Raw genomic sequence first — 15989 nt, 5'->3', positions numbered from 1 at the left:
ATCAGTAGTTGACTAGCGCCAGGAGTAGGGGGAAATAGACTGACTGCAAAGGGGTACAAGGGAACTTTTGGGGGTGATGGAATGCTCTGTACTTATGATTATTACATGACTATATACAATAGCCCAAACTCATCAAAGGGAACACTAACATAGGTGAACTTTATTGTATGTAAATTCTAAACCACATTAAAAAATTCTCTAAAATTGTTCCCCATGTCACTCGGATTATAAGCAAATCCTTAAGAAGACCTACACGACCCCTCTTACTATTCACCCCCCTCATTCTCACCCCAGGTGAGCCACCCTGACCTTTCTGCTCCAATACAGCCACTCAAAGTATGGCCAGGCCTGGGCACGGGATCAGTCTGTGAATTACATTCAGTTCTTAGAAAAGTACAGTATAGAAAATTTATCAGCAATTGACATCACTGTAATATACAAGAGCATGGCCCATTTTCTAGTAATTCACTATTAATATATTTTACAAAAGTACAGGAGCTTGACAACTGGGTTAAAAAAGTTATTCAGGAGAGTCAGACTAAATGTGGCAGTTATAGGAAAAAATTTTTCCCCTTTATGTATGCATAAGAGTGATGTGATAATCTGTCTACATAAGTCTAAAAGTGGTCTTTCCATAAGTAGACAATAAAAATTCCAAGTGATAAAAGTTTTGTTCAAGGAATAGTAACACAGGAACACCAAAAAAAAAGTACTGTTTTCTTGTTGTTGTTACTATCAATATGTACTATACTTGTAAAAACAAATTGTCCACTTCTGGAGATACTCATGGTTTATTCAGCAGAGGACTGAATCAACAGGCTTAAATATAAATCAAAAGCTAAAGAAAATGGGCTTTGGAAATATTTGAACATTGGTGTCTAAGAATTACAAAGAAGTAGCAAGCTTAGCACTGGCAACTCTTTATTAATCAGCCTATTTGTCTTAAGGGGAAAAAAAAAAAGACTATAGATAGTAACATTTTTACCCTGGAGGTCTTTCACTAAAGAGGTTGGGCATTAACTTCAAAACAGTCCTGCCTCACGAAGGAAAGAGCATTAAATGCAGTTTGAAGACACCATTCCCGTTCCGTTTTCTCAGTAAACAGTAAGCACAGCCTTTATTTAATACTGAATGAAGAAAACCTGTGGAATCCCTACTACCAGCAAAATAATATATTCATTTCTTAAAAGGATACAAAGATCAAATTTAGATCCCACCTGGATCTCATTTTCTTCTAATACCCAGAACAATCATTGTTACCATTAATACAACAGTCACCTACTAACTTCTGTGATCTAATTCTACTTAACTTTTATTAAAATGGTTCAATGATGTTGTATCATTAGCTCCATCAAAATAACACTAGAAAAGCATCCTATTACACAATTTTATAAACCTTAAGTGTGTTCTAGACCAGAACAGTCATTTGATGATAGGGCAATGAGTCAATAAAGAAAGCATTATATACACAGAATACAAAGTTTATTGTACAAAATTAAGGTCTTCGTATTTCATAGTTCACCAAGGCTAAAGAAACACTGGATAATTTAAGTCCTTCACAAAAATTTCACTTTTACTCCCCCTAATCTCTAACTATTAAAATGACCCAGCCAAATGTTATCAAAACAAACACTATAAATAACACCAAGTCCTTTAAAGACGACTGTCCCAAATGTTATTTCTTGGCATAGGTGATCTTCATAGCATGGGACGGTGTGATCTTAAATCCCTGTAAAGCATCCCTGGCAGCTCCAGCCTGCCCATCATTTTCAAATTCAACAAAAGCAATGTCATGCCTCCCTGGTACCAGACGCACTTCCTTGAAGCCAGGGAACCTATAAAGAAGGAAAACAATTCACGTATACAGCAAGTACATAAATGTTGGCTTTGTGTTAAAATTTGTTAAGCAACTTCCTAATACTAGTCCAAGAAAAATAACCATACCTTACCCAAGAATACTGAGTAGATGGAAGAGCCTAAAATATAATTAACACCATGGAGGAACTGCAAGAATAAACTAATTCTATTTTATATTATATCAAAGCTTTGTTATATCAATCAGAGTTAAGAATTCAAACATTAGAGGAAATTTCGCTCTTTATTTGCTAAATCGGCAAATTGGCTCCAATTCATGATTCATCCCAGACCAAATCAATGAACCTGTAAGGAATTACTGCTGTGTGATCAATGGATTCAACCCATGGAAGTGCTACTTGTCCTGTGAGGAAGCTCTCAGAAAACAGACTTATTTATGAAAAAACTTACTGATTAAACAGCATGGATAACATCATCTCATTAGTCTCTTCTGGTAAGTTATTAAGGAATAAAATATAGTTTGGAGGGTAATCAGGGACCTATTAAAAAGTAAAAAGGCAAAGTTAGCTTGTAAGTTTAAACAGCATTGTAAGCTAGGCACGTGAAATCTTACTATATCAAACAATAAAGCTGAAAAACAATGACACTGGAGAAATAAATCAAAACCTTACAGTAACTAAGCAAGGCAGACATTCAAGTCAAGACATTAAAGGTTTGGAAAATTGCAAATCTCTTAAGTGTTTAACAGTATATGAAACAATTATATTTTACACATCTGGAGGTGAGTCGTGATTGGAGAATTTTGTCACCTGGATAACATAATCAAAGATCTTAACAAAATTACAGATGGCCAGCAATGTCACCCCTCCATAGCTGGTCACCAAACTCAGTATCAGATACTTGATTCCTCTTTACTATTACTACTTCCCAGCATATTAAACCCAAAAAAAGAAAAAAAAAGGAACTAGAACGATTACCACTGAGAACCACTGCTTAGGGACTTTTAATGTACTTATTTTTGGCAAGTAAATGAGATATGCATAGCATCTAGTTACATACACACAAGCAGTAACAAACACTTAGTTTATTAGATATTACTCATTTGATATCCCACCCAGAGGTTATGGGGAACCAGAGAAAGGGTCTTGTATATAAGAAAAGAGCTCTGTCTTCAGGCTACTTTCATTAAAGAGAAAAGAGCAAGTGTAAAAAACAATTAGTGAACAACTCAAGGCTTAGAGGATTAAGTGCTGGCATTTGTGAACTGGACTATAAATGCTGAGGAGATGAAAAATCCAAGTAACTTAAAACAAGAGGAGAAAAACCTCAGTGGTACAGAGAATTCTATGGATTTAAGGATCTTGCCAGACTCCAGCATCTGAAAACAAAAGTATGAAACCATCAGCACATTACTGAGGCTTTCTCTTTGAGGTACATTGTGGGGAGATTTAATACGGAGTTTCCAAAACATTTGTACAAGGAGGCTTTAAAAAAAAAAAAAAAAAAAAAAAAAGGCTGAAATTTATTTGTGTTCAGGAAGTGCAAAGGTAACTATAAAACTATATGCCCAAAGAGTGTATGAGTCTCCAGAAAACACTAGCGTTTCAACCAAATGGAATGGAAGAGAGCCCCTGACCCTTCCAGTTAACCCTCACCCATGCAACTGTGGAAAGCTTTAGGTACTGCAGGGAAAACAAAAATGTTTGCTCCCAGCCCTCGCAGAGTTTAAAGTCTATCATTTTGATTCTGTCACTGATTCATTATGGAAAACAAGAAATAAAGTCAGGTGTTGTTTTCTCCCTCTAAAAAGGAATTAAAATGTTCTTCAGGAGTGAGTTTGTACATTACAGTGGGGACAATTTAACGCACTATGTCTTGCAGATGAAATCAGTTTGTTTTTGGAGACATGCAAATTGTTGTATACTACCGTTGTAATTTTTACAATCTTATTTTAAGGTAAGCACGACATGGAAAAAAAATTACCTGAGGATTTGGTGTTGTATTTCCTTGGGTATTAGCTGAATTTGGAGTTCCCTAAGCAAAAGAAATAGGGAGAGTTTAAATATCCAATCCCTCCAAAAAGGCAGCAGGTATTTATATTTATAAATACTGCATTAAAAATAACATTAATTCCAACAGATATCCTTCTTATTCCATCTAATTTTACTTTAAGAATTTATATCTTAACATTGACTCAAACATTCATGTTCTTAATTTGTTGGTTATTTTTGTTAAGGCTAGCCCTAAACTTTACATAGTATATTATAAAATTTAACCTCTTAGCTTTAAAATTATGAAGAAATATAACAGAAAACCAAGGTCTAGTCTTACTTTTAAAAACAGCTGGACATAAGTCATTTAGTAAAACTGACTTTTAATCACTTTCAATCCAGAAGTAATTACTTTTTGGTAAATTCCACTTTTTTTTTTTTTTTTTTGAGATGGAGTCTTGCTCTTGTCGCCCAGGCTGGAGTGCAACAGCGTAATCTTGCCTCACTGCCACCTCTGCCTCCCGGGTTCAAGCGATTCTCCTGCTTCAGCCTCCTGAGTAGCTGGAATTACAGGCATCCACCACCACAGTCGGCTAATTTTTTGTATTTTTAGTACAGATGGGGTTTCACCATGTTGACCAAGCTGGTCTCGAACTCCTGACCTCAGGTGATCCACCCACCTCAGCCTCCCAAAGTGCTGGGATTATAGGCATGAGCCACCATGAGGCCCAGCAGTTAATTTCACTTTTATCTGGTATTTCAAATTATATTTTGTATTACTGAATTGTTCAAAGACACTTTGAGTGAAGTACTCATGATTAAAAACAATAACTACGGTATTATTTATAGGCAGCAAAACTTGAGAAATAAACCAAAAAGTATTAACATATTTTAGAGAATGATGGAATTAAATGCCATGCAAATTTAAAGTTGCTTACTATAAATCTGCATATGTTAAGGTTTATATTTTGTTTCTTAGTACTGAATTTTAGAAGTCAACCATTCTAGCTTCTTAAAACCACCTTTTAAACACACATTTATGCACATATACGGACAAGCCTAAGATCATTCCTCACCTGTAAGACAAGCATCTATCAAGTTTTTAACACTAAGACAAACAGGAACTTTTTTGGTCTATCTTACCTGGCCAGGTTTTTTGTTTGTGGTTGTTGCAGTCTGTTCCACAGCTTTGGCTTTTTTCTTTTCTTTCTTCTTTTCTTTGTCAGCAAAAGTTCCACGCATTTTAGATATTATATCCGAATCTGTTTTTGCATACTGTATTCGCTGTTTTAATTATTTGAAAACAGGTTACTTCTCATGCTGAAGGATGTTTACACTAGTCATTAATATTTCAAATTTCATTACGCAAATACACTACAAGCTAATTTTAAACACATCCTTAAGGAAATCTGTCAAAATATACTGAGTGCCAAATGGAAATAAACTGTGGGATATAATTCATAATTTAGACAAAGTAAGATTCAAGTGTGTTTATTAGATTAAAAAACCCATACATTTTCGTGTGAGAAACATAGGACTTTGAAATATCTGTGCCACGGCTTCTCTCCATGTAATCGAAGAACAGAGAAAAGTGCATTGAAGTGTTAAAGGGACAAATGAGTGGGCTCCATCAGCGGGCTTTGGAATCCAGAACTGTTCAAATCTCCTCGGTGCCTGGGAATCCGGCTCAGAACCAGCTATTCTAATCCAGAGGTTTTCAACAAACAACATATAAAACAAACAAAAGCAAAACTGCTCAGCCTGATTAGAACTGTGGCTCCAGAGCCCAGTGGAGGCCAAATGCCCTTTTCCCTCCAAACCTACCCGCACCCCACAATCACAGAGGGAGCACCTGGGGATGCGATTTGAGGGAGCTTGGGAAAAAGAAAGAAAATCACTGTTCTAGACTAATGCTGTTTTACAGATAGAATAGGCCCACAGAACACTAGGGCTAGTGTGGCAGAGCCCCCACAGAACAACTTTTCTGGCAGAAAATTAGATGGAAAATTTCTTTTAAACCATTTTTAATAAGTTTATTTGAATTTTTTTTTCATTTTTCAGAATTCTAAACATCATAAATTTGGGGCCTTAAATATAACTTTTTTGCCTGGTAACTTTTTGGATGTACTGCTCTGAGTTGTAACACTTGTATAGATTAATGTATCTACCACCACAAACAGGACACAGGGCAGTTCTATCACCTAAAAATCCCCTCATGCTTCCCCTTTGTTACCCCATCCCTCCTCTTCCAAACACTCATCTGTTCTCTGTCCCTGCTGCCCTTTCCAGAACGTCACACAGATAGGATCATACATCACGTAACCCAGAGGCTGCCTTCCTTCACTTGGCATAATGCCTTTGACATTCATCTATGCCGTTGCATTTAACGGCAAGTAGTATTTCATCGTATTGATGTACCAATTTGTTTTACATCATCCAATGAAGGATATTTGGTTTCTAGTTTTTGGCGATTATGAATAAAGCTGCTATAAGCACGTATGTTTAAAAAAACAGATGCACAAAGAACAAAAACAACAACAACAAAAAATGCATTAGAGAGTTGCCTTCCCGTTACCAGTGACTCTCAATAGAAGCAACGACGTGTCAATCAGCTGTGGGATGTGTCATATGGAATGTTACTTCCAATAGTTAAAGTACAGAAGAAGACTGGGAATGACTTTCCTTTGAATCTATCACCTTTACGTGAAATGACTTTAACAGCGGAAACAACTTACCAAATTTTAAAATGTTTTAAAAGAAAACAAAAGAATGGAATCACAGATAGTGTGACTGGACCACTTGCATATTCCTTCCATGCTGGCACCAAGAGGCACCTGTTACAACAGGGAAAGGTTCAAAAACTTGTCCAGGATAGCATTTCATCAATTATAGTTTGCATTCCAAATGCCTGGAAAGCAGGTAAAAGCTCTGATGTAGTAGGTCTGGGCGAACCTGGGATTCTGCACTTTTAACAAGCACAAAGGTGGTAATGTTATTGGCTTGGGGACCACACTTTGAGTAGCCCTGGCCTAAAGCATTATCACATAACTACACTCAGCGCCAATGAACTGTCTGAATATTTCTGCCATGAGTTAAACTGTTATGTAGATATGACTATCTGTAATCTCCAACCTCCATTTCAAGCAAACTCTTCCTCCCCGGAGCTGAAAGAATTACTGCCTCTCTGATCAAAATGCAATAATCCTACAAATTACTGCTCTGTAGTAATCTGTACAAATTACTTTGTATAAAATAGGTATGCAAAATTTTATTGCCTTTTATTGTATAACAAGAATTTGATCTTGATCTGAAGAGAACAAGAAACAATTTAAAGTAGTGTGGATTAACAAAGCAGAGAATTTGTCAAAACCAAGATCAATTCTTCCTCTTCTTTTACTTCAGCTAGAGATGACTACACTGGGGAAACAAGAGGGGAAGGAGTAAGCCTAAACCCACACCTCAGAATCCCAGGCTCTTTCTGGCTGGTCTGGGCTGCTGTACCGCAGTGGCTCTAAGTGTGCTTATCCCTGCATGCAACTCTGCTAGTCTTGCCATCATCATCTAACCAAAAGGAGACAGCTTGAAGGGTTAGACTAACTTCTGACTTCATCGTAAGGGTTCCCTCACAACTCCCTTGGATCTACAACCTTGTGCCTGACCTGAATAGATCTTGGGTGACCTGATTTGTCTGTCCTTATGACCGAGTCACCTGTGAAAATATCTGATCTCAACAATAGCTCTTAGCTGGTTCATTTAAACCAGTGGTTCTCAACCAGAGGTGATTTTGTCTGCCAGAGCACAACTGGCACTAGCTGGACACATTACTCGTTGTTATGCTACTGGCACCCTGTAGGTAGAGGCCAGGGATGCTGTTAAACAGCCTGTAATGAACAAGACAGCCCCTGCAACAAAGAATCATTCATTTCAAAACGTCCAAAGTGACAGGGTTGAGAAACCCTAGTCTAGACTAAATACCTGTTAGAGATAAAAGTCTAACCACAACTTAGAGAAGGGCAAGATTTACTTATGCCAAAGTTTTCATGACGAAGCCCTTAGGAAGACGGTTCTATTTTACTAAGGTACTTTTGGCATTAACTAAATGTCCTTGAATCAGAGAGAGTAATTCTGTTCTGAGTTCCAAGTCATAGCAAATTTTGTTCATTTCTGATCTGGTATGTTGGAGTTAAAACAGAAGAGCAACTAAAACCACAATAAGACATAAACAAGACAGCCCAAAAAACTCTATTTCCCCTCTTCTAAGATGCTGGAGATTTGGCAGTATCTGTTACCTTTCCGTAGGAAAAGAATGGACCTCCCAAAATGCTTCAATACAATAATCAATCTAATACACTTTTCCCACTAATTTTAAAAAATAATTAGTTGGCAAGGTGAAGCTGGTGCCCAACACAGCAAACCATTTCCTTTCCTGTATCTGAGTAACAGACACATGCAAACTTGTCATCTCCACTTAGCAAAATAGCTCTAAACCCTCTATGGGAAGAAACTGTACTTTCAAGTTAAGGTAATTTTAGATGTAAGCTAAAACCCAGACCCCGTGCCGCTGCCAACTGAGATCTCAATTATGGTGTTTCTTCATACTACCATGCGAGACCCACTGGTTTCAGGCAACACCAATTTACTAAAAATTAGATTACACAGATACTATCCCACAGTTTCCTGGGATAAGCCTTTCCACAAAAATGGTGTCTAGTCAGCTGGGAAGTGATGGGAAAAGAAGGGCTGGATAGAGGATGAGAAGAACTTGCTCTAGTAACAGAAAAAAAGGTGTTCAGTCCTGAATTAAACATCGTGGTATAAAACAGCAGTCCTCAATCCTGACTAACATGGTGAAACCCCATCTCTACTAAAAATACAAAAAATTAGCCAGGCATGGTGGCAGGCGTCTGTAGTCCCAGCTACTTGGAAGGCTGAGGTAGGAGATTGGCGTGAACCCGAAAGGTGGAGCTTGCAGTGAGCTGAGATCGCGCCACTGCACTCCAGCCTGGGCGGCAGAGCAAGACTCCGTATCAAAATAATAATAATAATAATAAATAAATAAATAAACAAACCAACCAACCAACCAAACAGGGGTCCTCAAACTACTGTCTGCAGCGAACACTGCCTGTTCTTATCTGTGACTGCTCTTCCTGCTATAAAAGCAGAGTTAAGTGGTAGTTGCAACACAGATTATCTGGCTTGCAAAGTGTAACATATTTACTATATGGAAAGTTTGCTGACCTGTAATACAGGAAAAAAAAAAATCACAATACTAGTTGTTAGATTAGTTGTCAACTCCTGATGCTGCCGCTGGTTATATTACTTTAACCTAGATGAACAATTAAACTTTCTGTGCCTGGTTCTTCATCTGTAAAATGAAGGGATTAGATCAGTGGTCTGTACCACAGTCTGAGCCAAACCCTGCCCATGGCCTGCATGAACTTTTTTTGATAATGTTAAAGGGTTGTTAAAAAACATAAGCACATAAAAGAATAGGTAACAGAAACCACATATGGCCTACAAAGCCTAAAGTATTAGGTACTTCTTTACAGTTTTTGCTGATGCCTGCATTAGACCAAAGAACCACTTTGTTTACACTTCAGAGGTGGTAAAACTGACCCATGCACAGAGCCAGTTAACAGTACAACCAGAATGAAGACCCAGCTCCTCTAAACCCTGGCCTTTGGTTTTTTGTCCAACACTCCTTCACATCACATTCTAATCGCAGAAAAAAAGCAGTTTGGAATCCACACCCAAGGTACGGTATATTCCCTCAGACATAGAGAATCCCTTGCTTCACACTCTGTGGTCACCCTTATCTAATCCTCTACATCTCTGACTTACATCAAGGGCCTCCTGAGTTTCCCACTTCCTTTCTGTCCCTCCCACAATGAGACCTTCATCCAGCAGCTAGATGTGAATCTCATTATGTCATTCCTGAGTTTAAAACTCCCCAAACAATTTCATTTCCATTGTTATTCCTAAAACCTATGAGTTTGAACCTATCATTTTTCTTTAGATCACTGTTTCATCTAGACTGTGTAGCTTCTGACATATAGTATTTCACTATAGCATTTTCTAAAACTTCAGACTGAATTTCCCCTTTAGCTTCTGACTTTTGTAATGTTTTACAAGTTTACAAACAGGTTTCTTTTCAAGTCTTCCAGGTTATTATTAATTTCTAACTTTTTGAGATAAGACTATTGCCCAGACTGCCATTATTTTTTTAAATATTCTACATCTCAATGTATTTTGTTTTCAGCCATCTTAACCGTCATAAATTAAACTCTACTGCTATTGTTTTTCTATAAAAACACATAAACCCAAACACACGTAATTAAAAGCAGAAAGCAACAGCCACAGTTTCAAGCATATTTACAAATCTACTGTACCATCAATATCATTAATTTCTTGATTAAAGTGAAATAATAGAATTGGCTTACCATTGGTTTACCATAAAATGGAAATCCTTGTAACTGTCTCAAAGCATTCGTGGATGAGCCCAGTTCCTTAAATATGACAAAGGCCTGCCCCCTCATCTTCATGGTCTTTAAAGCCACAATGTCCACCACATGACCGAATTGAGAAAACAGGGCGTACAGGGATCTCTTCAATTCTGTCCAAATTAGAAAAGAAACAAGTCATTGGTAATAAGATAATGACAAAAGTCTTCATAAAATGATACTGCATTGAGTTGCCTCCCCACCATTCACTTATTTATAGTTATATATATTTAATGTTTATAAAAACATATACTATTCCCATTGGCTATATGTAATTTTATAAGTCAGATGAAACCATTATATCTATGAGTAGAAACAGACTGTACACACTGTCAATTCCTACCTATTTTTGTTTTTTAAAAGTCTTCAAATCCCTATAGGTAATGGGATAAACCATTATTTCAGGCACTAAGACGATGAGGTAAGAGGTTTTGAGGCAATACAATTTTTAAGACAGTAGTAAATAAACACATTTTAGTAGTGAACAAGTATTTTTAAAAGCACTTACCTTCCTTTTTAATTTTGTCATTCATATTGTTGATATAAATTGTATGATTTGGTCTGATATCCATGTTTGTGTTAAATTCTTCAGAAGGAGACAGTAAAAAATCTGTTATAAAAAGGAAGGAGTAAATTATACTGGACTGTGGCATAAGGACACAACACACGAATTATTAACCTTTCACTTCTCTTTCAATCCCAATTGTTAGATGATGTCAGTTTGGCTAAAGCCTTTAGTGTACCTCCAGCACCTACTAGCCCTCCTTTTCATACAAAAGGAGAAGAGTTTCTCATGCTCAAAACTTGGAGCACCAATACCTAGCCAGATTTTAGTAACATCATTTAATTCAACACATTTATTTTCACACTTACTTTTCACTTATGACAAGTGATATTTTCTTTCCACCTCCTCAATAATTTAAAATGTAGATTTGAAGAAAAATGACCAAGTAGCAAATGTACATCCAGTGAAAATCATAAGGTTAGACATTAATGGAGTTTGTCAACTACTTCTTGGGTGCACTTACAAAGTCCTTCCATACCTATTACTTAATTTGTATACAGTATCACCAAGCTGTCTGGACTCCAAGGTTACCTCTAACCGACTTGAAAGAAGGGAGCTCAATGACAGCAGTGTGGCATGACCGTTAAACTCAGATTCTAGTACCAACCATATGTGAATTCAAATCCTATTTATGCTTCTTATTAGCTGTTTGCCTGAGGGAAGTTCCTTAATCTGTCAGGTCCTCATCAGTAAAATGAGAATGGTAACAGAACCTACCCAACCGAACTCAGAAGACTAAATGAGTTCTAGCACAGTTTTGAATCAACGGTAAGCACTTAAAGTAGCTATTATTAACAGCTATTACCAGTTAAGGAACATGCCTAAGGTCACACAGCTAATAAGCATCAAGCCTGGAAATTCAGCCCTTGCTTTCTCCTCTACACTTCTCTTCCTCGTCCACCACACTATTGCATTTTTTTAACGTGGTTTTTACTTGCAAACTGTGAAGTTGCTTGATTTCCTTGTGTGCCCCACATATTCCTTTATGTCACAAATATTTACGGAGCATCCACTGTACGTGAATAGCATTGGATGATTGACAAGGGAAGAGCCTACAAGCAGGGGCTGCACTTGTGCAGGTAACAGGTAAAACATAACGCTTCTCCAAGCCTTGGGACCCCCTAAATCGAAATCTGGAGAAGCGGCAAGGGTCACAAAGGAGACGACGAAAGGGAAGTGACTGAGGCAGAGGTCAAACTGAAGGTAGGGGGACAAAGGGGAGGCTCTTGCGGGGTTTCATGCGAGGTTTGATCGTGGGCTGGACTGTTACAGGGGCACCCTGAATTACCCGCCACTACCAAAAGGAAACCGCTGGAAGACACCTGAAAGCGCAGTGAACTGTCAGCGCCTCGCACAAGCAGACGGACATTATCCTTTACTTCGTAAGCGCAAGCCTCCCGCCTCTCCAGACACAAGCACCTTCGCCCGAGGCCCCCTAACGAAGTCCGAGGGAGCTGCCACGCGATGCCCGGCCCCTGAGTCAGTCTCCCATCTCTTCCTCGCCCCCAGCCTACTCGGGTACTCCGAGATCCAAATCCGGGCCAAACGCGTCCCCACCCCAGCTTCGCGCTTCGTCCGCTCCCAGCTGCAACAGGGGAGAGAAGGGCCGAGGAGCCAGGAAAACCGAAACAGCGAGGTAAAAGGTGCACGAACCCACCTAAGGCCTACGCAGTCTCCCGTAAGAACCAAAAGCAGGAAACGGACCCAGGCACCGGAAGTAACGTTGCCACGCTCCTCAATCGAGCGCCCACAAGTCTACAAGCCGAGCGCAGAGCAGATCGATGCTTCCTGGTCTCTGGCGGCCCAGGCTGGTAGGTAATCTCTTTGCGCGTGCGTATGCCCTGCGGGCAGGAGAAAAGTCCGGAAATGGAAATGGGGAAAGGGACGGGGTTTGTGGGGACAATGCTGCGAGGGAATAGGGAAGAAGAGTGAATCATTTCCTTTACCACGACCTTGCGAAGCTTTGCCCCGCGCAAGAGTGCCTTCCACCTTTACAAATCCTATGTAATTTTACAGGCTCTGCCTCTCATGCTACGGGGCAGTTAGTCCTGGTTTCGCCCTTCTTTGGGCTCTGGCTGCCCCGGTTTAAAATCACCTTTAGGATAGCCGGTTCCTCCGGCCTCCAGGTCTCCTCTGATTCCTGGGGCTCTGCAGGAACTGTCCTCCAACACTCTGCTGATGAACTTGAATCTCAGAGGCTACCCAGTTTGAGGGCCCAGGGCAAACAGAACTGGTGTCTGCCCAATTCTTATCTCTCACCAGATAAGGCAACCATGCTGAGTAGAACCCAATCATCTGTAAGATCATCTGCCTCAACTCACTCGAAAAAATAATTCCCTACCACCCTTCCCACTCTTTTCTTCCCACAAAAAGTCTAGATTTTTCTAGGGTAGTCTAACGAGTTAGTATTTATGCCAAGCTGAATGGGAATTCCCAAAAAAAATTCCCATGCTTTCATTCATTCATCCATTCATCAGATGTCTGTAAAGCATCACCTGGAATATGAAATGGTTGTTAAGAGTCAAGTGGAACCTAATCTTGTACCCTCTGCTTAACTAATCTCTCTGATCTTCACTCTTTTTGTCTGTAAAATAGGGATCCTAATAGTATCTCCTTCTAGTTGTTGTAGGCATTAAATGAGCTAAAATAAATGTAAAGTGGTTGGCACATTACCAGACACAAAATAAATGCTCAAAAATGTTATTTCTGAATTCTGGCTATAACTTGGTTATATTGGTGAGGCTCAAAAATGTTATTTCTGAGTTCTGGCTATAACTTGGTTATATTGGTGAGGCAGGTAGCTGTCAAATAAGTTAGTTTTATCAGCTGGGAATTTTTATTTTTTAAAAAACACCTAAAGTTGCAACAACTTGAAAATAATATAAGCTTCTTAAGGGTGGGGATTTTGTCTGCTCTGTTCACTCAAGTACCCTTAGTAATGAGAATAGTGACTGATAATTAATATGTATTGGATACATGAATGAATGACATGGAAAACTAGGCAACAGTAAACAAATATGCTTTGAACATGCAGATGAGTGTAGAAAATGTTAAGGGATCACAGAAAAACATCCTTTTATTATATAGATCTAATACTACAAGAAATGGCTGAGTGTAGTAGCTCACACCTGTAATCCCAGCATTTGCGGAGGCTGAGATAGGAGGACTGGTTGAGGCCAGGAGTTTGAAATCATCCTGGGCAACACAGTGAGATCTCATCTCTGAAATAAATAGATAAATAAATAAATAAGAAGAAATAAATGAGAAATTCCTATCTCAGTCAAAGAATTATATCTTTAACAAATTAAAAGAGAATATAAACTTAATGTAAACAATTTCTAAATAACAAAGGACAAGCTATTCTGCGTATTAGTATGAGCATCTCAACAGTTAGTTCTATTTGTTGATAATGAGGATGGCTAAACTACTGAGAATAAACTATACTCTTTATTATATAAGGGGATCTAGCCAAGAGTTGATAACTGTTAAAAGAGAATAAGATGTGATTATGCAAAGACACTCCAACCTAGAAGAAAATACCACAGGAAACACAGAGGCCTGAAGACAGACTGCATATCATGTTCTATTAACAATTAAATTACAGCTATTGTACATTACACTGTGAGAAGCAAATCATCCATTGCCAACTCAGCTGCAATGGTCTGCATGCACTTTTCCAGGTTCTTCTGAAAAGAGCCAGTGCACTGTCCTTGGGAAGTCACTCTGTGCATTCCAGTAACCCGTTAATGATTCTCAGTGGTTTCCTGAATGATCTGAGAAGCCAGTAATTGAAAACAGTGCAGGAAGGGAATGATAGGGATCGAGTAGCTTTTCTGGTTTTGTGAGAAACCTTGCATAGCCTGGTTATATAACTATATTAAGGATATTATAGCAGCTAAACTATGGTCACATGTACTGTAAAACATCATCACTTTATAACCAGATCCACTTCTTGAGGGTCAGATCAGGAATCAGATGTCCAAAACTCACATTTTTTAAAACTAGAAGGGAAAATGAGTTTTGTTAGTTCTGCTCAGTCTGTTCTTTCATATTTGGGTTAGGCATCATGATTTACTTTCCTGTGAAACAGGTTTTTTTTAATCGAGAGAAACAAGAAGGCAGCGCCATAACCACCCTATCCAAGTGTCATGCATCTGCAGATGATAAAACTCGCTTATTTTCGGAGTAGCAGAAAAATTACTACAAACAGTAGGGAATAAAACTGTGCCAAGATGTCTAAATTGTAAGGATGATAACTGAGGTGTCTCTTAGTGACTCCGAATACACATATATTTTCTACCTTATCTGCACCTGTTTTATGTTTCTCATTAAATGTTTTTGGTATCCTGCTGCAGTAGTTTTGAGGAGCCATGTATAAAGGAAAATGTATCATAAAACTGGTGGATAAATTTTGTCTTATTTATGTTAGATAGAGCCACAAAATGTATGGCAATTCGTCTGTATCTTCTTTCTCTCCCTAGATGGTGATTACATTAAGAAATTTATCTAGAGTGGAATTATTTTCACAACAAGCATTAAACAAATCTAGGCGTTATTGTTGAGCATCAAATCAGGTTTATGTTTTCCTGGGAGGTTGGGACAATATTGGCTGAAACTTCCTAAAAAGCACCACTCTCCCTCCCCCAGTTCAGGGAGGAAATAATTTTGTGCAATTAATTTTCTTTCATTTTACTTCTTACTATTTTATTCTTTGTGGATACAGTCTTGTTTTTAGGAATGAAAAAAACCCGAATATGACTATTGCCTCTGATGTGTACTACTGTATTAATGTTAAGAATAGTGTGTCTTTCACATGCACCAGAATACCCTCTCCCCAGAATGGGTGATATCTCAGATAGGTTATGAGAATGTGTGCATTCCATAAAGTTTGGAAATGGTAGTTTTTCTTTGAGAACCTGATCATTAATCCAAAGAAGTGTGGGGAAAACCTGAACTTTTTTGGTGAACTTTTTGTGAGACGTGTAGGTTGTGCTCAGTATTGTATCAACTGCCCTCCCCTAAAGCCAGCTAAAGTAGCATCATACAACTGCCGTTCTCTTTGAGACTAGAAAATTAAGATTTCAGTCCCATGAGATGCCCCCATGAAACAAAATATTA

The 15989-nt window shown here is 38.4% G+C and overlaps 1 protein-coding gene across 4 annotated transcripts; it reads right to left on the bottom strand.

The window, feature by feature from the left end:
• Positions 1 to 1100: 1100 nt before the first annotated feature.
• LOC105486870 (small nuclear ribonucleoprotein polypeptide B2) lies at positions 1101 to 12656 on the bottom strand. Of its 4 annotated transcripts, none has more exons than XM_011749949.3 (7): positions 12529 to 12656; positions 10815 to 10916; positions 10247 to 10419; positions 4950 to 5090; positions 3799 to 3849; positions 2266 to 2354; positions 1101 to 1835 (listed from the first exon to the last, which is right to left on the bottom strand). In XM_011749949.3, exons 2-7 carry the CDS (start codon positions 10876 to 10878, stop codon positions 1676 to 1678), a joined length of 678 nt encoding a protein of 225 aa, XP_011748251.1. In that variant the 5' UTR covers positions 10879 to 10916; positions 12529 to 12656; the 3' UTR covers positions 1101 to 1675. The 4 variants fall into 4 exon arrangements, with proteins under 4 accessions (XP_011748251.1, XP_011748252.1, XP_070935799.1 ...); XM_011749950.3 differs by lacking the exon at positions 12529 to 12656 and adding an exon at positions 12194 to 12458; XM_071079698.1 differs by lacking the exon at positions 12529 to 12656 and adding an exon at positions 12291 to 12311.
• Between the last annotated feature and the right edge of the window lie 3333 nt (positions 12657 to 15989).

Source organism: Macaca nemestrina, chromosome 15 (assembly GCF_043159975.1).
Source record: "Macaca nemestrina isolate mMacNem1 chromosome 15, mMacNem.hap1, whole genome shotgun sequence".
Lineage (NCBI taxonomy): Eukaryota > Metazoa > Chordata > Mammalia > Primates > Cercopithecidae > Macaca > Macaca nemestrina.
The sequence above is the reverse complement of the archived record's forward strand: the minus strand, read 5'-3'. Positions and strand labels throughout refer to the sequence as shown.

Coding starts and splice junctions, on each gene's coding strand:
- LOC105486870 (XM_011749949.3), bottom strand. CDS start 10,878: ATGGATATCAGACCAAATCATACAATTTATATCAACAATATGAATGAC. Junction 10,420..10,814: donor TGACAAAATTAAAAAGGAAG/GTAAGTGCTTTT, acceptor TAATTTGGACAG/AATTGAAGAGATCCCTGTAC. Junction 5,091..10,246: donor CATTTTATGGTAAACCAATG/GTAAGCCAATTC, acceptor TAATTAAAACAG/CGAATACAGTATGCAAAAAC.